This window comes from Embiotoca jacksoni, unplaced genomic scaffold, assembly GCF_022577435.1.
Source record: "Embiotoca jacksoni isolate LCO1_2020_lvr unplaced genomic scaffold, fEmbJac1.0.p SCAF_11, whole genome shotgun sequence".
NCBI lineage: Eukaryota > Metazoa > Chordata > Actinopteri > Embiotocidae > Embiotoca > Embiotoca jacksoni.
In genome coordinates this window covers 8,845,270-8,867,103 of record NW_027185241.1, presented here as the reverse complement: position 1 = coordinate 8,867,103, position 21,834 = coordinate 8,845,270, and the positions used below count along the sequence as shown (strand labels likewise).

The 21,834-nt window shown below is 38.2% G+C and overlaps 2 protein-coding genes across 2 annotated transcripts; both read left to right on the top strand.

Moving 5' to 3' along the window:
• Positions 1 to 349: 349 nt before the first annotated feature.
• On the top strand, positions 350 to 10,011 carry hibadhb (3-hydroxyisobutyrate dehydrogenase b). The gene is made up of 8 exons (XM_069142965.1): positions 350 to 450; positions 1,694 to 1,854; positions 1,949 to 2,058; positions 2,144 to 2,265; positions 8,315 to 8,448; positions 8,600 to 8,676; positions 8,826 to 8,982; positions 9,369 to 10,011. Exons 1-8 carry the CDS (start codon positions 381 to 383, stop codon positions 9,525 to 9,527), a joined length of 990 nt encoding a protein of 329 aa, XP_068999066.1. The 5' UTR covers positions 350 to 380; the 3' UTR covers positions 9,528 to 10,011.
• Positions 10,012 to 13,630: 3,619 nt separating this feature from the next.
• Positions 13,631 to 14,695, top strand: hoxa13b (homeobox A13b). The gene is made up of 2 exons (XM_069139619.1): positions 13,631 to 14,264; positions 14,457 to 14,695. The coding sequence occupies exons 1-2, from the start codon at positions 13,631 to 13,633 to the stop codon at positions 14,693 to 14,695; spliced, it is 873 nt and encodes a 290-aa protein (XP_068995720.1).
• The last annotated feature ends 7,139 nt before the right edge of the window (positions 14,696 to 21,834 follow it).

The window sequence follows — 21,834 nt, the reverse complement described above, 5'->3', positions numbered from 1 at the left end:
ATATAGGCTACTTAACCAAGCCTATATATTCAAGTACCACAAATAGAGGTTGATCATATGATAAATGGACTAGTTTCTGTATCTTTGACTGAATGCGGGACGTAAAGTTGTATTTTTATTTTTAAACAGTAGTATTGATTCGTTTAATAAAGTAAATGATCTAAACATGACTCCCATCCTTGTACACACTCCATACTCCCACCACTGTGGAAACGTGGAGCTGTTTGGGGAGCCTGCCTCACATCTCAGCCACTCCCCCTCAGCTCACTGGCTGAAACAGGGAGGCCGTCCTGCGCATGTCTGTCGTCTGATTGGCGGGAACAACCGTCATTGACCTTACGTGCTTGTAACGTCACACGTAAGGTCAAGAGGAAAGAAGCATGGCCGCTGTGTTGAGAGGGTCTCGGTACCTAGTGGGAAGGTGTCGCCAACATGTTGACTTTGCATTTGGTAAGTAGAGCAGACGGAGACCGTGTTCGCGCTGTTCACGTCGCCGGGCTCACTTCAGAGGCTCGAGTTGTTGTTTGAAGGCTCTTCGTGACCTGAAAACATCGGCTTTGCTTGAAATGTTTAGAGAGAACTTTTGAGTTCATTTTCGCTGCACTGGTTTTAGCTGCTGCTGCTGGGGGGGGGAGGTCACGTCACGTCACAAGTAATTGCTGATGGAGCTATTTCTGTTCAAATGACTTCTTGTTTTCGGGCTACACAGCTCCTAACGGGTCCTGACTGCAGTATTTCGGAAACGTGAAAATGTTCAGCATTTGGTCTTGTGTCCTACTGTCTCTTGACTCTTCACTTCAGGCATATTATGTAATGTCTGTCACCTGCTCTTTGTAGAAGGGAGGGGCCCTCTTTGCGACATTTATACACGAAGATTAAAGGAGCCTCCGAGGGGAAAATCTAAACATGTAAATGTAATATCCCTTAATTTCCCCACTACAATTGCTCTTTCAGGTTTGCATACAAGGTGTTACTGTTCAAACACAGTGTTGTTACTTTAAAGACACATTCTACCATTTGAAGTTATTTACATGACTTCTGGTTCCAAATACCAAAATAAGTCTGTGTTATTAAAGGCTTTTAATCAAGATATACTGAAGTGAACATTAAAAAAAAAAAAAAAAAAAGTTTGGGGTATCATTAAATCAGATTAGTCATTCAACTTCAAGCGCAGTGGTTAGTATTGTCGCCTCACAGCGAAAAGGTTCAGAGTTCGAATCCGGTCCTGGGCCTCTCTGTGCGGAGTCTGCATGTTCTCTCCGTGCTTGCGTGGGTTCTCTCCGGCTTCCTCCCAACATCCAAAAACATGCACCTCCCCAGCTCCTCCTGCCCACATGCCTAAGTGTCCTTGAGCAAGACACTGAACCCTAAATTGCTCCCGATGGTGTACCATCGGTATGTTGTAAGTCGCTTTGGATAAAAGCGTCAGCTAAATGAAATGTAATTGTAATGTAACTTGATTCAAATCAAAATGACATTTAAATGGCAGTCTTTTTGCTACATAAGAATGCCATTGCGCACTCGTCCTGAACAGCAAACAGCTCTTTGTGTCTGGAACGGATTAAATGTTTCGCCCAACTCACCACTGAGTATTTCATTTCAATCTAAATGTATATTTAGATTATAACACTTCCCTGACTACATGACCGGATTATGTGTTTTATCGATCATCCATTTGCTGATTATGTTGTAGTCTCCACAAGGTCAATGGCCTCGAAGACACAGGTGGGGTTTATCGGTCTGGGAAATATGGGAAACCCAATGGCAAAGAATTTGCTGAAGCATGGATACCCAATCATCGCTACAGATGTCTTCCCAGAGTCCTGCAAGGATTTGCAAGAGCTGGGTGCTCAGGTAGTACAAGTTGAATTAACACATTTTTCTACTTTCAAATGTATTCCTGTGTTATCTCTTCTAATGCTGTGATTTATTTTTTTTATTTTCTCAGATTGTGGACAATCCTGCTGAGGTAGCAGACAAGGCAGACCGTATTATCACCATGCTTCCCTCTAGTCCCAATGTCATAGATGTGTACACTGGACCCAATGGCATTCTCAAGTACGCTTTGTTTTCTCTTCGATTATGTGTATGATGATGTCATGCACTTATGTCGGATGCAACTGAACTATATTTTTCTCTACAGAAAAGTAAAGAAAGGCTCCCTGCTCATCGACTCCAGCACGATTGACCCTGCTGTTTCCAAAGAGATGGCTGCTGCTGCTGAGAAGACGGGGGCAGTTTTCATGGATGCACCTGTATCAGGAGGTAAACGTGACATTTTCGATAAAGTACCAGTTTGCACACGTGGAGGACAAAAACACTTGTAAGCTTATTGACCATCTGAAAAGCACTTCTAATGAAGTAAAATGTTTAATTTTTGCTTTGAGTAATAGGGATCTCGCGGTACATTCAAACTCAGTAGTCTGTACCAACACCACTTAAATTCTTATAATTCTCAATGTCAGTTTTGATAGCAAGGCAAAAAAAAATCATCCAATTAAATGAATGTATTTTAACATGAACTCTTTCACTTGGGGGGGGTTTATCCGAGCAGCAAGAATGGGATGGTGCCTTCCCCTCATAAAAATGAAAATACATTAAATTAAACTATATTGTTCAAAAAAATTACATAACATTACATTTAGCTGACGCTTTAATCCAAAGCAATTTACAACACACCATCGGGAGCCATTTTAGAGTTCAGTGTCTTGCTCAAGGACACTTAGGCATGTGGACAGGAGGAGCTGGGGATCGAACCACCAACCTTCAGATTAGTGTGCAACCCACCCTCCCAAAAATAAATAAACTCTTTTTTTTTTTTTTTTTTTTTTTTTAATGGTAGCATAGCATTTCTACAGTGTCCAGTTACCTGAAATATAAAAACAGTAATGCAAAAAAAATAAGTAGCCTAGAGAAAGATAATATTGCCAAAAAATGTGGCAAGCTGCCTTAAAAATACAACACTATCTTTTGAACTCTCATCCAGGTTCCTTCCTTCACGTGTTTTTGTCATATTGTCTGACTCTGAAAGTCTTCAGATGTAGTTGGCTGTGTGTGTTCACGCAGGTCGAACCGCTGCATGTTGACAGGCTGAACGGTAACGTCAGCAGAAGCTACCAATTTTACGAGCTATTCGCATAAACAGCTAATGTTAGTATTTGTGAACGTTGTGTGTGTGTGTGGAGCATCGCTGCAACAGATGCAGCTGTCAGTTCACAAACAGTACTGTGCACCATTTTCACAACATTTTAGGTTGTAAACATTGTGACGTGTTGTTGACATAAAGATAACAACTGAAACTCTCGGTTTGAATTCTGTGTGACGATCCAGATGTCCTTCTTTGAGCTGCACGGTTATGTCGAAGGTGTTTCCTCCGTTCGTTCCAAATGCTCTGTGGCACCGTTTGCATTCTGGCTTTTGGTCGTCTATAACTTGTCCCTGATCATCAGACTCAAACTCTAAACATTTCCATACATGAATAAGTGTTGTTGTTGTTGTTTTCCTCATGTCACGGTAGACCTGTTGATGCAGCTGCACTTTCCGCTGCCGTTTGACTTGTTTATTATTATTGTTGTTGTTGTTGTTGTTGTTGTTGTTGTTGCAGGACCTACAGTATGATCGGTTCTTTTGGAACCATAGACAACCAATAGTCTCGTTTTCAGATTTTTGTTATTGACTTGGTTCTGAAGTATTGGTTCTCGTCACATGACCAGCGTGTAGAAGTATTAAGTGTCATTTATGAGGCTGTAGTACTGAATTCTATCACGTTATCCCGAAAATGTTTTCTAATATTCCGTGCACTCATTGACATAAATGTGTGCAACAAAGACTGAGGGCGTTGATAAACTGTTTAGTGTATATCCTAAAACTCTTTTGAGACCATAACTTATGTTAAAGGTATAGTTCCCGGGTTTTTAAACTGGGGTTGTACGAGGTGCATATCCATTTGTTGGGGATTCGACCCCTGAGAGACTGGTGTGAAAATGAATATTGACCACTACAGGGAACACAGACATCTGATTGATCCACACGTTACTGTATTGAGTTTAGCATACAGTATTTCAACTTGGAGACAGATTGACAGATGGATGGATGGACAGATAGATTTATCAACAGATGGATGGACAGATAGATTTATCGACAGATGGATGGACAGATAGATTTATCAACAGATGGATGGACAGATAGATTTATCAACAGATGGATGGACAGATAGATTTATCAACAGATGGATGGATGGACAGATAGATTTATCGACAGATGGAGTTTCTGAAATAAATACAGAAAGTGAATTACAGAACCCAATTATCACCAAGTTAACCTTAACTAAGCATTAATACACACATTCACAGGAATACAGGCTCGCTAGCCAGATTAGCCACTTAGCTCAACGTTGGGCTATTATTCGAACGACTAATTGTATAACAAACACATACTAACACCAAATGCACTTAAGAACATAAGTACAGCTATAAACAGAACCGTTTTACTACGTAAATCCAAAGTTACAGTACTCTGACTTACCTCATCAATGACTCGATCTGACTAAACTGTCGGTCCTGCGTAGCATATACGATTAGCGCAACCGGAAGCGGAAACAGTTCGCGGCGTCAAAATAAAGTTTCAAAATAAGAGCGTCGTAACCGTATTGTCTCTGTCCGTGAAGAATTCGCAACATCCATAGTCTGGTTATTGTCTGCAGCAGATGGCTCTGAGTAGTCATCGTGCTGCAGTTCAATAAAATGTGCACAATTAGACAAAATACCATATAATCAAGAAAACATCACCAGTATAATAACAAATATGCTGCATTTCGAAACCACAACCAAGCAATGAAATGCGGCAGGGTTAACAGAAGACATCTGGAATGATATGAGAATACGTAAACATATTTAATCAAACTCAGATCTTTTTTTGCTCATTTTGCAACACCGCTTGCAGATGGTTGACTTCAAAAACTTCACAAGTCACAAATCACAACAACTAGTGTATCTCAGCAGTTTAGAGTTCTATGGAACCAGTTACTTTGAAACATTTCCATTATAGTATCCGCTGTTTGCAATATTTTTGTTGTGTTTACTGAATTTGCAGTGCATCTCTGTCTGAAGAAATTTCCCCTCGGGGATTAATAAAGTGTATAAAATAAAAATAAAAATCTAAATCAAAAAAATATTTCGTTATATTTTCTCCATTTGCATCACATTTCTGTATTTGGTTGAATTCTCTCACGTCACAGCATTTTTAGAAACACTGCGTTTGTTATGAAATTGGTGATGTTTCTCAGTTTGTTGCAAATATTTTGTCTATTTTTACATGTTTTTCTTAAACTGCAGTGCATTGATTTGTCAGGGGAAAGCTCAACTTGTTTTCCTTGAATTTGACATTATTAAAATGTATATTCAACAACATTAATTATACTCACCACCTGACTTAATGTTGCATTCAGTTTAACTTTAAATATACAAAAGTGTTTTTTTGTTGTTGTTGTTGTTTTTTTTTTTACTTTATTTAAATTTTTTTGTGAACGGTGGCAAGTTCAGTATCACTCGTTATATGCTGCTTCTTTCTGAAGCGCTGTTAGATAAACAGCATGGAGCTGAGAAAGGAAAAGAGCAGCAGCTTTTGCCCTCGCACGTGTGTGCGCTCTGATTTTCTTGGGGGTCCGCACAAAAACACAGTTTGTTTGAACTTTGCCTCGTCAATGTCAAGACAGCCACTTTCTTTGAGTTGAAGTTGGTCCATTTTATGGTCTAGCTCTAAAGATTAGCGATGATTTATATGCTTCCGTCTCGCGGTAGTGCACGTGGATTATAGTTGTCCTACTTTCTGCCTTGAACTTCTGCGTGTGGTGGCAGCAGTTTAACCGGCGCAAACTGAACCGCATGCCAATCACCAGACTTTAAGCTGCTAGATGAAACCGTTTGAACATGTCCAGTTGTCAAGACAGAAACCAAATGAAGTACAGTGGCAGTGTGTTTTAAAGACATTAACGCACACGTGGAGGAGAGGATGTAATTGAGTCGGCGTGTGTCTTGTAGTTGTTTCTTTGGATTGAGATCGCTGCAATCTTCCATTTTTCTCAGACTGGAATGTTTACTGAAGCAAAGGCAACAGCGATGGTCGGACATAATAGGCCGAGACTATTGGTAGATCTAAGAAATGTGTGTCAATACCCGATCATCTTCCAGGGAGCGATTTAGTTTGCTTGATCTCTGACGTTGACTGGAAAGCAGATGTCTAGTAGATGTTTCTGAACGTCAAATGGGTTACATTTCGCAGAAATGCCTTTTGGTTGGGTAATTCAAAATATCCTTTGATTGTAAACAACGGGGCTTCTCTCACTTTAGGTGCATCAGTAAGTAAGTAAGTACGTTGTGGCTGAGTGTCCACAAACCGACAGCTCAGGAGCTAAATAGGTGTTTCCCACTCATGAGATGAATACCTTTTATTTGCTTTTGAAACATAACTGGATATTTTGCCCAGGTCTTTGTGTTCTGATGGCATATTGGATTTTGTTTCTGACTTGCTTTTGCAATTTGAGAAAAATTTTACGATACAATTTTTAACTGTTTTCTTTAATAATCAAAATCTATCACTCATCATGTATCCATTTTGACTTGTTCAGAACCCCTCTCCCCCCTCCCCAAATATGTAGTTAATTACCTTAAACTGTGCAATCTCGCGTTTATTTTACATTTATACTGCATCCCTATGTCACAGTAAGTCGTTCAGTTTCCTGTTTAAATTACAGAGTTTTCGTTCTCGTCTTGATTAACTGCTTTCAGGATCTCTGAGACTGGACGTCTGTGAGCTTGGTCAGAAGTCGTAGTTATCTGTTCCTACACAGCTTTGTTACATTTTAAAATGTCTTGGGCCTCTTTCACTGTTGTTCCTGTGAATGGCATTAATCTCGGGGTCAACGTTGATAGTTAACTCGGTAGTTAAATCTCACGTTTTACAACTCTGTATTTGTTTATTTATTTTTTGTAAGTAGTGCAGAAGTCCTACGTTTTTGAAGCCGTTGCCCACCTTTTTTTTTATTTGTTTTTATTTAATTCTCAGTTTGACTGTTGTAACTCTAGATCCTGTTAATATAAAATGCTGCAGGCCGACTGCTCTGGAGGATTAGGGAGGGGAAACATTTTACACCCATCTTGGCCATTCACTTCCTGTAAATTTTAGGCTTAATTACAAGACTGTGTTGGTTCATTTCTTGGCACCCATGTGGCTTGCACCTGGTTAATGTATATTGCCAAGCTTTTAACCCCATCTGAACCTGAATGCACCGTCAAATGTACCAACAGGTTCAGAAACAGCTGTTCCTAAATTCAAACTTGTTCCAACAGTGTTAGAGTACACTGTGGAGTTTAGACTTAACTTTGAATGCTGAAATGGCTCCGATTGATTCCCAACTGTTTCTCTGTTGTTTTTCAATTTAATGGGTTTCTTTTTCTTTCTTTTTCGCCACGCTAAGTTTTTACTTTTTATATATTCAAACATTTATATATGTCATGGGCATTATTTTTTTACTCATTTGTATGACTTATTGGCTTTAGCAAAGTCTGTATGGTATATTTACAAATGATCCTTGTAAATTACAGAAGAAAACAAACCAATTTTTTTTTTCATTTGGAAAGTATTTATTCATGCCAATTAGTCAAGTCTACGAATGTTTATTTAATGTATTTATATTTTCATGTGGGAGGGGATTTTATGGAAGCTGGTGAACAACAAAGCTTGTTAAATATCTTTATAATTAATTCAATTCATTTAGTTTATAATGTCTCTTTATCTAATTAAATGAATCTGGTTGTTCTAACTAAAACCTGGCCTATCAGGGGAGTTGAGGGTTGTCAGAAAGGCAGTAAAAACATTGGACTTCATGGAGAAGTTTTATGGACCATTTTTATGCTGTTTTGTGGCGCTAAAAAGATGCTATGAAGTGACATTGTTCTGATTTACATGAAAGCAAATCTTTCCGCTCTGTGCCAAACCTGTGCCATAAAGAACAGTAGCTACTAATCCAGATACTTTGTAAAGGCTGTTGTGATTTAATATGGACTAATTTTAGATATAATTAATCTGATCCCCTTAGATTTTCATTTTGTTCCTTTCAAGTGATGGAACATTCTGAAAATCTAGCACTATCTAGGCTACCAACAGTGATTTTAAAAAAAAAACCACACATATATATATATATATATATAATAAAAAAAATATATATGTGTGTATATATGTGTGTGTGTGTATATATATATATATACACACATATATATTTTTATTTTTATTTTTTTTATTTTTTTTGCCTTCCCAGGTGTGGGTGCTGCCAGCTCGGGGAAACTGACTTTCATGGTCGGAGGAGCAGAGGAGGAATTTACTGCAGCCAAAGAACTGCTCAGCTGCATGGGAGTTAATGTGGTCTACTGCGGTCAAGTTGGAACAGGACAGGTGTGAGCAAATATCCCATATTCAGATTAACTTTCATGTACAGGGAAAGTAGCTGTTCAAGTCTGTATGTGCTTGTCACTTAAAATCAAATCTGAGTGATTGTTCGGGTATTTGGGGTATTAAATGCAAAAATATTGTCATCTTGTTCCAGGCCGCTAAAATCTGTAACAACATGCTTTTAGCTATTGGCATGATTGGGACTTCAGAGGCGATGAACTTGGGAATCAGGTGAAAACACTTTCTTGGTTAGAACAACAGGAAATATATATATCTTTTTTTTGCTTCTTTTTTTTTTTTTTTTTTTTTTTTTTTTTTAATGATGACGATATGCAGCCGCAGTATAATTTCTGAATCATGGAATTTGTATTCGTTTACAGACTTGGTCTCGAGCCCAAACTTTTGGCCAAAATCCTAAACATGAGTTCAGGCCGGTGTTGGTCTAGTGACACCTACAACCCTGTGCCAGGAGTCATGGAGGGAGTCCCTTCAGGGAATAACTACCAGGGAGGATTTGGCACCCAGCTAATGGCTAAGGTCAGTTTATATACAGATATAAGTGGAAAAGCATGTTTTATGGGTGTAATAGTTATGTTTTCCAATGTAATACAAAAAATTTATTTTTATTGAAGTGGATTTTCCTCATTCGCATATTTGTGTCGGTACTCATTTCTGTGTCATGTGTTGTGTGTCAGGGATTTCAGAGACAGCGTTTCAAAATACAGTTTCTTTCTGGGTCATAACACTTAAAATAATCCAGTGAACTGTTCAACAGTAGTTTACATCGCTTTAAAAAGGGATCAAGTCTGTATTATTCCAACAGAGCAAAATTCTCTGTGGTGTGTGGACCAGCGGTTTTGGTTTTCAAATTTAATTTTCAGCTCTGTCGGTTTTTCTAATGTATGTTTGCTTTCCTTTTTCAGGACTTGGGCCTCGCACAGAACACAGCCACCAACACGAAGACTTCTGTGCCGCTCGGCTCCTTAGCCCATCAGATATACCGTATGATGTGTGCACGCGGTTACGCTAATAAAGATTTCTCCTCCGTATTCCAGTTCCTCCGCGAGGAGGAGGGTCAGTAATGTCAGCCTCTACCCCGTCCACAGCCTTGCCATTGCCTGGCCCCGCACAGGACTAACATAGTGTAGTTAGGTGCATTTCACCACAAGAACTTTGTCTTTCTTTTTTTTCTTTTTATTTTTTTTCAAAGATGTGAAGCGCAGAGAGCTCCAACACTGTGTGACGGATTATGTGAGCACTTGTATACCATTGGAAATCACGGTTCCTGTGTGACTTAGCCTTTTTATAATAGAACACTCCTTTCAGTTCAAGCAAGTGACTTGTCAGGTATGCAGAGGAGGTTATACTCATTTCTCACTGTTTGTCAAGGCTAAACGACTGCAAATACAGTTCAGCCTCCACATATTTATCTATTGTTTGTGATAATTTCTTTATGCTGCTGTTTTTTTTTCTTTTCAGAGGTTATTTCTCTTTATATTGGAATTGTTACTTTGAGTGTTATATCATATCTGGTTAGAGAATAAAGACACATTTTCTTGTCTTAAATTCTGTGAACAATTAATGTACCACCTTCCTTATTATTAGTCCATCCTTTACTCATCTCTTGATTGAGATGTAATTGTGAATTAACTTCAATGATAATATAATGAGTTTCTAAAAAATAAGCTCAGTAATTGCTGTAGATTTGTTTCAGCCATAAACTAATATTTTTTTGCTATTTTTTTTTTAACAATTTATATAGATTTGTATCAGCCTGCCACAGTTTAAATAACCAAACAATCAAAATACTTTCATTTAAAAGCAGTCAAACCACCGAGAAAGAAAGATACTTCTTCTCATGAGTAAAACGTCCATTTAAACTCTAAATGCATTGTCTGCTTCCGATTTGGACAAGCACTGCACAATTTTCTCTCCATGACTCCGAGCACATTGTAAGTTAAATAGCTCCCAAATGTTAGTTTGCCTCCGTGTTCGAGGGTTCATCGTGACTACTGAATCGGTAAGATAAACATCTGCATCTGGGAGCTCGTCTGCAGAGCGGATAGGGTGGCGGGATGCGACGCGCCGGAGAAACATGACGGACCAGGATCGCATGAAGATTAAACATTGTTCCAAACTTAAAGGTCGATAACTAATAAAGATTTTAATATTTTCATACTGCCCTACAGTACAACGCCGTACAACGTAAACCCGCCTAATCAATTCGGAGATCTGTCCCTCTTTTTTCTTCTTTTCTTTCTTTTTTTTTTTTTTGTATCCACACTTAGACCAGACCAGGAGGGCGGCATGTTTCTGATCTAGTTTGCCAAGAACCACTGAGGGGCCAAGGTGCTATAGGTCATGCGATCACAAGACAAACCCATAAAAAGTCCATTAAGCACTGTAGGCCAAGAGCTGTACAGAACAGCACTTTGGTCTCAGGCCTCCAGCAGACTGTGACACTCGCCGTCTGACATCATCTGCTTGCACGCACGTCATCCACAAGTTTTAATAAACCGTGCACACTGACGCTAAAACGCTGATGACACTATGTGCATTTCTGCGTGTGATCCACGGCATTATGCCGATTCGATTTAAGCGTCACACAAAAGACGTGCGTACTTTTTCACGCTGCATCTACAAGTTTGACTGAACGGCGAAAAGAACAGAATGTTTTCTCCTATCACTGATGATTTATCGCGTATTTTTGCTGTGCTCTTTTCTTCTTCCAAGTTGTCCTACGTCCACGTGCAGTCTGGTGCAAAAGGACAACGTTTTTACATTTTTGCTATACGACACTAGATCTGTTTTTCTAATCGATTTATTTTAATGATTTTTCACTTTCCAATGTGTCTTATAATGAAAAAAAAAAAGAAAAAAAAGAATCCCAAATCATTCTTTTCTATCAACCAGCTCTGCAAAGTTATTGACGCTAAACTCACCGTGCATATCAAAACATCAAAATATGCTATCAGCAATCTTTTTTTGATTGACTGTTTAAGCGTCTAATGTCAAGAACTTGAAGTCCCTGGTTCAACAGGACAAAATAACTGTCATGTGTATTTCAGACTTTTTATATATTAGTTGTGAATCGATTTCATCAGAGCTTTGACTTTCACTGAAAACGAAGCTTTTTGCATGTGATTGTTGCATACTGTTTTCATCCGTGCATGCCTTCAGCCGCTGGTCATTTCATTTTTAGACAAAACGACACAAAGCAGCTTCGTTTTGAATATGAATTACCTTGCGCGCACGGCTGTGTGTAAATTTATGTCGATGTAGCCTACTCAAATTTAAATTAAAAAGTATTCTTGAACTCAAAAACCATTTGCAATTCACACACTGATCCTCTTTTTTCGTTTTATTGAATTAAGTGCTCATCTAGGCCCAACAAGCAGCTGCTATAGTCAGTATAGAAAGACAGCCGCCCTCTAATGTGTGAACAGCGTGGCTCAGATGATTCCTGTCGAGCCAGCTCTCCCTTATTGTAGCTCGGCCTCATGTGAAATTCAAGAAAGCATGCTTTTTTTTTTTTTTTCCTGTTCAAAATGCAGCGTTGTACGGTGTTAAATAAAAAGCAGATTTTAGGTCGTTTATCATGACAATGCAATAAAAACAAAAAGAAAAAATCAGACACGAACCGATAAAAAAAACATTATGCTTTTTTTTTTTTTTTTTTTTTTTTTTTTTTTGTAGACCGGCTATGAACTTGGGCCATAAAGATTTACAGCCTCAAAAGGTGGGAAAAGTCTATTAAAAATGAAAAGGTGCTCACATTTAGTTGGGTTTACATTCTTCTGCGTCTGTGGTCTCAACTTGAAATAGCGACGTGAAACAAAGATGAATTCTGCGAGTTAAAACAGTGTTAACCCCTCACCTCTTTAGTCTATCACAACACTTCCTCGCAGCTCAATGTTAAGTGCCATATATAGGCTAAACTGTAAACAGCATTTTATTTTGAATCGTCCACTGCGGGCTTGTGTACAAGTACTTTTTTTTACATGTGGGAAATGTGCCCCGATGCAGTACTGATTTTTAGCTGAGTTTTGCCAAGGAAAACAGGAACTACTTTTGTAAACATGTTGTTTTTCTATAAATCACTTTGAATGATAATATTTCTACTGCGTCCTTTTCTAAAAAAAAAAATTAAAAAAAAAAAAAAAATTAAAAATGTTTTATGTGCAAAGTCTTGATTAAATAAACGGAACAAATTGAAGTAACTTGTCCTAAAAACGAGCACAATATGTCCATGCAATATCCTCTTTGGCATTCAGCGCTGTTTTCTCTTCGGGTTTAAAGGGCCTATTTGGCTGAAGGCAACTTTCAACTTGACCTTGGCCTCCAGCCGCGTCTACCTCGAATGAGGAAGAGTGCAACCAAATATGCCAATGTCTACGGTATTTCGTGGAAATTAAACGTATGTTTACATTTACTCGTGGCCGTGCCAAATGTGTACATCATTTCTATATGAATGTTGCCATGACATGCATTTTAAATGGAGCCATAAGAGATTTGCATTTGTACAACTAGACTGTTAAAATTATGCTTTAAAAATGTCCATTCAAATCCAACCAGTCGGTTCAGATGATAGAATATTATGGGGATGGGGGGAGATTTGGTAAAAATCTGCACTTTTGACTGAAAGCCAGAAACATGTCTAATGTTTACACACAAAACCTAAAACATTTTCAGTCCAGATATCCAAAATCGTTGTTTTGATTTGCCCTTTAAAGTTTACATTTTACTGGCACGCGTCACTGCACATCAATTCCACTGAAAGAAAAAAAAAAAAAAAAAAAAGATCACTAAAGCGTTTTCCTCACGCCATGTGCTATTACACACTCCATCAAAATAGTTGTTTTGCTGGCATCAGACAAATTTGCTTTTAATTTCACTACAATTTACTCCAAATTCCAAAATCCTATAGATAAAAAGAAATACCTACGGGGCTCCTTGGCATTAATACATTGATATACTGTCTCCACAAGCATCCAGTCTGATCTGCATTATCTGATGTTTAGACGTTTATCATCTCCTTTGCATATCACGTGTTTGGCCCTGGCCAATAACCTTGCGATCTTTATGTACTCAGGCGTGTTGGTATCGTTACTCTGCCCGATTCCCTGTCTCTGCTCAGTCGAGGGGATTTTGAAAAAGAGTTGGTCGTCTCAATGTAGGGCATGCTATGACCGCCTCATTACTCCTCCATTCGCACTGGATTGACCCGGTGATGTTTCTCTACGACAACGCCTTGGATGAAAGAAGCAAGAACATGGAGGGATTTACTGGAGGCAATTTTGCTGCAAATCAGTGCAGGAATTTGTTAGCGCATCCAACCTCGCTGGCTCCCAGCACCACCTACACTGCGAGTGAGGTGCCAGTCTCTGGCATGGGGGAGCCTGGCAAACAATGCAGCCCCTGTTCTGCCACTCAGAGCTCGCCCAATGCATCTTTGCCCTATGGATATTTTGGCAGCAGCTATTACCCATGTAGGATGTCACACGGCAGCGTCAAGGCTTGCGCGCAGCCTTCTGGTTATGGCGATAAATACATGGACTCATCGGTCTCGGGTGAAGAGTTCTCCACTAGGGCGAAAGAATTTGCGTTTTATCAGGGCTATTCGTCGGGCCCGTATCAACCCAGCTACTTGGACGTCCCTGTCGTACCTGCGCTGAGTGCTCCAGCTGAGCCAAGGCATGAGTCTCTGTTGCCCATGGAGCCCTACCAACCGTGGGCCATCACCAACGGTTGGAGTGGTCAAGTTTACTGCACCAAGGAGCAGCCGCAGTCAAATCCTCTGTGGAAATCCTCGTTACAAGGTATTAATGGAGAGAAATATGCAGTGTGCAAAGGGGTGTGGAATTAAACTTACCAATACATGCATGTCTTATGTAATGTTCTTATATTAATTACGCTTGAAAGAAGAAAAAAATAGAGTTACATGTCTGTTTTACTGCCTGCAGATTCAAATGTGAAATTGCATTTTTTTTTTCTTTTTTTTTTCCCCACAGACACTATATCTGGTGGAGACAGCTCTATCCGCCGTGGGAGAAAAAAGCGTGTGCCATACACCAAGGTGCAGCTCAAAGAACTGGAAAGAGAGTATGCCACCAATAAATTCATCACCAAGGACAAAAGGAGGAGGATATCCGCGCAGACAAATCTGACAGAGAGACAAGTGACAATCTGGTTTCAGAACAGGCGCGTAAAGGAGAAAAAGGTCGTCAATAAATTCAAGAGTTCCAGTTAGCTCTGGAGATATTAACAGGACGTGAAAGGTGGACATGGACGCGCTTTCATCCCCAAAAACTGTGCTATAATTTATTACATTATGAACGGTCTCATCATCGCCACAACGGCTCTGCTTTGACCTCCACATTTCCTTCCTCACGTTTTTAATTGGAACCAGTCGATGCAGCCTGTTGGCAGAAGATCGGAAATGGTTTGGAACATGTTGACCAGGTGATTCTGCGTGGGATGCTTTAATATTCACCAAACGATAAGACATTCAGCCTGAAAGCACAAGACACCGTGTCCACGCGCTTACGCGTTTTTCTTCTGTTTAAACCAATACAGAATTTCAGGCTGAAACGCACGAAAGAACTTACTTTCGTTTTTTTTAGACAGTGATGCATTGGGAAATAAAAAAAAAATAAAAAAGGTGTTACCTCCTGTCACATTGCAAACATGCAAACCAAATAAATAATGTAGGTCCAAAAATAATCAAATACATAAATTGATCACGAAAATTTAATTATTCAGATCATTTCTATCCCTGTTTGGAGTTTGCTCCCCACATTTCGATGACCTAATCTACCCAAACCCAAAACTCTGGATTTTAGTGGGTTGAATTCAAATGTGTCCACATCACTGTCTTTTTTTCCTGAATAGGCTACCGTTTTTTATTTTATTATTATTTTCCTCAGAATAACTTTAGTAACGCTATCAACGCGCTCACAACCTATGCAAGTTCTGCCTGTCATTCAAGAATGAGTTTGCAGAAAATTACTGAACACGAAAAGATATTTAACAATGTAAATACTATGACTGCAACTATCTATCCTCCCTTTTTTGGTTGCAATAGCCACAAAATTTTGACAATAAATGTTTGAGAGATGCAATGGGATCTTGTCATTCCTCATGTTTAGTCCAAATCGGAGTTGGACGATCGAGCAAGAGGAGCCTTTGAAATTCCCTCTCATTGTAAAATATTTAGAAATGGCTGCGGGATGTTGTCTTTATGGATGAAGGTGTATGTAGGCCAACAGGCCTGCAGAAGAGCGCCTTCACTGAGCTCAGTCTGTGCCATTAAGAGTTTGTCGCCACCTAGTGGCAAATCTCTGTCAGCACGGCGCGTCTGCCCTTGCAGTCTAAGCATTGGTCTTTAAATCTGTAGAGAAAGAGAGAGAGAGAGAGAGAGAGAGAGAGAGAGAGAGAGAGAGAGAGAGAGAGAGAAATACCTGTTGCTTTACACCCGATGAACCTGCCTATTTTTAAAATGTGTCATATGTCAACTTTTACATTTAAAAAAGAGCTTAAAAACGTATTGCTGCAGTAACAATAACCATGTCCTCTTTTAGGATATTATGTAAATATGGCAGCACTACAAAAATACACTTTTGACAAATCTAAAATTATTATTGTTATTCTATATTATTATAATTATTATGATCTTAAATGCATTGTTGATATTTTGTGTACAAATGTTTTTATTTATACTTTGTCAGTATTAAAACAATCCGCTAGTCAACTTGATTTTTCTGTTAAAATATGAGAAAAGAATTGTAGCCATTTACGTCAGATTGTTCATGTTCACTTTATATTTCATTGATGCCTAATTTCTTTGTACAAGTTTACAAGTTGAAGCAACAATTTTAGAGGGCAATTTGAAAATTTGTTTCTAAAAAGAAAAACATAATAATAATATTCATTCCTAATTTCATATGATTATATTGAAACCCTAAGATTGTACAAGATTCAGTAATATTTTGGCATGCATTTGTCTTCAAATGTCTTTTCATTTCAGTTTTGTGCTAAATAGAACAGCACTATTCTAAAATTGCACAGAAAAAAACTCGCTTACAAGCATGTAAATTAAAACCTTTTAAATGATCAAGTCTGAGTGTGTGTGAAATAATGGACCAACAACCTTTTAACTGTTACAGATTGCCTTTCCTTACGTGCCCATAATGTAATATCATAATTAGAGTATGGTTTGTACGATCCACATTATTTAATCTCATTTACAATCAGTTCAGCTGATTGTTTGTGTAAATGCTAAAGGATTCAATCATATGATATTGGGAACTAAAAAACAAAATCTAGCCTACATAATATTTTTTTTTTTTTTTTTTTTTTTGTGAAATGTTAATATCAGACTAAATAGGAACCATGGCACTGACCTAAAAACTCGCCGTATTTAACTCTGGCTGCCTGGTTGCTCTCTTTTCTCCTAACCAGGCAGCACCCTGTGGTGAGTGTCACCCTCACTGCTCAATTACAATGTTAAAGTAGGCCGATTAACTAACAATGATGGGCACGTTTATCACTTTGCACGTGGCTTTGGATGGGCACTCTATCTCACTTTATAATAGAAGGATATTGAAATGCCTTTCTAAAGCATCTTGGCTGCTTTTACTGATTCCCTGCAATAATGGAAGTGTTGTTGGTGTAAATATCCCCCACTTCCTTCAGAGGCCTCCGTCTGTATGGTTGTAGATGCTCTTAAATTGCCGCGTCCCTTCTGGCTGATCTGTGTCATTGCTCCCCCTAACAGTCACACAGGTAACTGCAGCTGACTCCAACATGTACTGCACGCTGTAGTAGGCCTAAATTTTGCTTCTGTAGACTATTAATAATGGTGATAATAATATTAAAAACATAGGATGTAGGAATTAAAGTCGCATCAGTAACAGTGAAACTTTATTGCTGAATGTAAATGTTCACATTTGCCAAAAGAAAACTAAAGCCAGTAAAGATATAAAGTAACAAAGATGTAAAAACTCCATTAATAATAATAATAATAATAATAATAATAATAATAATAATGATAATAATGATAACTGGCTAAAGCTTAATTTATCGAGGTACTTCATTCAAAAAGATGGTTATAAATTCCTCTTGTTCATTACTACATGTGTAGTACACACTACATGTGTAGTAATGAACGTCTTTACCATTTTATGTTCAATGTGTTTGTGTGTTCGGGGATGGCGTTGAACGTTGTGTAATGAACTTCAGACAAAGACGAAAATATTTACTTGTTTATTTATTTTGCTGCAGTTGAAGCGAAAATGTCACGAGGGGAAATTTACAAATTTCTTCAAACAAGCAAATAAATGAATAAATAAATCAGTGTTTGAAAGAGAGACCGATGATTTCCCTTCAGCCAGACAAAAATCAGATTCAACATCAAATCCGCTTCACATCTATGACAGAGATGTGACACAACAGCTCTGCCAGTGGGACAACATCTGGACGAAAACAGCAGTACAAATTCATAAGACAGTCTTACAGGTTTGCCTGCCCCCTCCCCCCTCCCCCCCCCCTCTCCCCCCTGCCGGCTCGTCCATCTCTTTTTTTTTCTTCTTTTAGCTCGTTGCTCAGTTTCTTTACACCTTGATGACAACAAACATTCAAGCTTTAGTTTTCTTGTATTTCAGTCGATCTCTTTAAATGGTCTTTGCTTGCAGTACTCAGTCGTGGAAGGTTTGCGCATGTACAAATTCAAGGTACTTTTACTTGAGTATAATCCATGACATCTCAGACAAATGTAGTGAAGATTAAGCTTAGACGTTTCTTTCAGAATCAAAAGTTATTTTAGGCTACCCTGCTTGTCCAATGAACAAATTTGGTCATTTGGATTTTTCTGTTAAACTGAAGGATTATCTGTTCCTATATAGGCTGAGACAATTATCCTACTTTAATTCAGCTAAATAAAAGATACAAAACCCTCTTGGATCAGATGGAAAATGTCACTAAACTGAATAGGACTACTTTACTGAGTTCGCTGACTTTATTTATTTTTTTATTTTTTTTTTAGAGAGACGTGGTTCTCACAGGACAGCTACAAACATTTGTTGATCCTATAATGATGCATCACTGCAGAATAAACTAAGCAGGATATGAAGCATCTAAAATAATAATAAAGCAAAAATAATATGCACACATTAGCTAATTACAGCAGTAAGACGCAATGGAGCAGTAATTACAATGCAAAAACATAATGGTAAAACACTGCAGGGAGCATGTGTGTGAAGTGTAGCCTACTTCCTACTCGTGATTAAAAAAAAAAGTTTTCTGATAATACTGACATACTTCTACTCAAGATTTTGCAGGACTTTATCTTTTAGTATTTTCTCAGTCTGGATCTGAATACTGTTTTCTCCACAGGTGGTACTTCGTGTATTACTTTAGAAATCGTGTGGTTGGCACATGATATCTCACACAAAATAGTTTTAACCGATAGAAAACTGTCTTTCCTCAATAAATCTTTGGAGTAATGTTTGTTCCCGCTTGAAAACGCTTTGGTCTTTCCTAATCATTTTCATCCATTTTAAAATAGGCCTAAATGTTTTCTTCCGGGTAAATTGTCATCAAGTCTCATTAAAATTAAATCTAACCTCTTGCAAATGAGGCAGTTTATATACCTCTTCTTAAAATCCCCATAAATATCAATAAAGTGGAGATAAAACTATTTTGATGTTTGGTTTCCTCTTGAAAAGTTTTCTTTGAAGGTACGTACCGTGATTCAAATGTAAACAAAGAGTCGCCTCAACACCGAATTTCAAGACACAGGATTGAAACCTGCTGGTTCCCTCTGAATGATTTACAGCTCCTTTAAGTCATAGACACACTGCATCTGAATTGTTTTCTTTGAATTGTTTACACCAGTTATTTCAAACTTTGAAATAAATTAGCCATATATTCGATGGGTTGGGATGCACACAAAATGCTTTTTTTTGTTTGTTCATCTATTACTCCAAATACACCTGTAATATAACTTCAAAGACAGATTGTGTCCTTTTTAAAGCGTAAATCTTAACCAGCACAAAATATTAAATCAATTTGTGAAATGAACCCAGGCACGCAGGAACCAGGAAAAGCAGGAGGCACATTTTTTTAAGGCACTATAAACTGAACCGCATTCGTCCCTGAGTGACGACCGAAAATTCAGGGAAACCAAGAAACAGTTTATGTGTCAAAAATCTTTCTTTAGCCTCCTCCAAACATCAGCCGCCAAGGACTGCTGAAAGTAGTCTATTTTCTATTTTCTTTTTATAAAAGTTAAGTTAATTATGTGATCTTCAGAAATTTCATGCTTAAGTTTTTTTTTTTTTTTTTTTTTTTTTTTTTTTTTTTTTTTTTTTTTTTTTAAATATATAGGCCTATTTCAACTTCTAAGGTATCTCAAACATCAACCAGCTCATGTAAGGATATGAGCAATGTAAAAAGAAAATAATATCGTTTAATTATCTTTTTAAATTACAGAAGTACTTCCATATTTGAGGCATTATTATAATCGACTACATTTTTTGACTTTGCTAAATTCAGAATTTTGCACAAGTCCTATATATCTGGTTAACGTGCATTCATGGAAAAATATACATTTTCATGTTATTACGATATATTTTTGCACATCCTTTTTATGCCCGATGACCCGCTGGGGGTGCACTTTTGTTTACATGCAGCCACCACGCTCATTAATGAAGCATGTGTCACTGCTTTTACTGTATTAATGAACATTTATAGGCTCCGGTTAAGCCGTGTTTAAATAAGGATGTTTAATGTGGCAAACAGCGCCTCTCTGCACCCTCGGCCTCAGTCCTGATGCTGCTGTATGGACGCTTGGCTGAATTATTCACAAAGGAATAGAAATTGTGATTATCATGAAATTTATTGTTCAAGACCTTTTTAATCACTCACTAAATTACAGTTTCTAATAACAGTCAATCCACTCAAGTCTAACAGCCAACCACTGAAGTAGAATGAAATATTACAGTCTCTTAATGCTTCCCTGCAGATGACAAATGCACAGGCTTTGATGTGCAAAAAGTAAATTTAGACTGAATTCTAAAATTGGCTGCATAACAGGTTTAGTGATATGTGACACATGTGCCCGCTCACTCCACAGTGATGACAAATGAAAATGGATTGGAGTGTGAGAAATAGCCCGTGTCCAAAGGTTTATATTGGGCGTTGCAAAGATTGCAGCCCCTTCTGCGAATGTCTCATTCATAGGTTCATGAGCAACAGTGTCTATGTATGCGTTAAAGGTCAAATGCAAGCGTTGTTGTGATGTCAGATGATGATCCTAATATGAACTTCATTCATGGCCTCCTTCTAATCGTATTCCAACGTTTTACTTTTAAATATTATTAATCTTTAAAGCACAAGCTACACTGCAAATGAGATATTCAAACACAGTTTAGAATAGAAACGTGTCAACGTTTACGCGTAAAACGGACAAAACCGGCATGCAATCAAACAGAATTTGGAAGGGACACGTCGTTTGTAACAGAATCGCGCTGGCATGCTTTAATATTCCTGCAAAAATGTGTGTCCAAACAAACACATACTGGTGCACCCACAAGGGAGATAGCCAAGCCTTTGCAGTCTATTGTCTTTTTGCTCTCGGGTGCAAAACTGGACTGATGCCCAACAAAAGTGCAGCGTGACTCACATTGCCCGATCACTTGTGCACTAGATTGGTCTATATATAGCCAGAGAAGCTGTATTAAATCCACAGAGACGACAAACTCATATGCGAACCAGTGGTTACGAGATAGAATAATTACGTCTGGTAAAGAGATTCTTAATTAACATAGATTCAAAACTAATTCACACATGCGTGGTGCAGCCCCAAATTAAGATTTGTCATATCAAATTTAAATCCGCTGATGTTGATTAAATGTTGTAATGTGTGCCACAAAATCTGAGCCTTAATCATGCATAGAAAAGTCTAAAGCCTGCATGGTCGAAATATGTGATCTTCCTCTTTAAAAGCCCTGAGACGGCTCCTCGGAGGTTAAGGTTAGGGTTAAGGTGAGGGTTATGTTTAAAATTTAAAGTTAAAAATTAGCAGTTTAAGCATCTTGGCGCGAAACTGGGTATAATTCAAAGTTGTTGGGTTTTTTTTCCCCCTTTGTAATGTGATAATTTAACAATAATAGTCTGCAGCCATAGAAGTACCCGACAGAGGCTCTGCGATGAAAACCGATTTCTTTCTAACATGGCCAAAATGGTTGTGAGCAAAGTTCCCATTCAGTTTTCCGTTTCCATACAGCCAAAGCTCTACTTTATAAACTCTTTGACTCATATAGCCTACACGTTGAGACGTAGGCTATCTGTCATTTTGTGCCAGTGGTCACATGGCTTTGGCCCTCAGGA

Coding starts and splice junctions, on each gene's coding strand:
- hoxa13b (XM_069139619.1), top strand. CDS start 13,631: ATGACCGCCTCATTACTCCTCCATTCGCACTGGATTGACCCGGTGATG. Junction 14,265..14,456: donor GTGGAAATCCTCGTTACAAG/GTATTAATGGAG, acceptor TTTTCCCCACAG/ACACTATATCTGGTGGAGAC.
- hibadhb (XM_069142965.1), top strand. CDS start 381: ATGGCCGCTGTGTTGAGAGGGTCTCGGTACCTAGTGGGAAGGTGTCGC. Junction 8,449..8,599: donor GTCAAGTTGGAACAGGACAG/GTGTGAGCAAAT, acceptor ATCTTGTTCCAG/GCCGCTAAAATCTGTAACAA. Junction 8,677..8,825: donor GCGATGAACTTGGGAATCAG/GTGAAAACACTT, acceptor ATTCGTTTACAG/ACTTGGTCTCGAGCCCAAAC.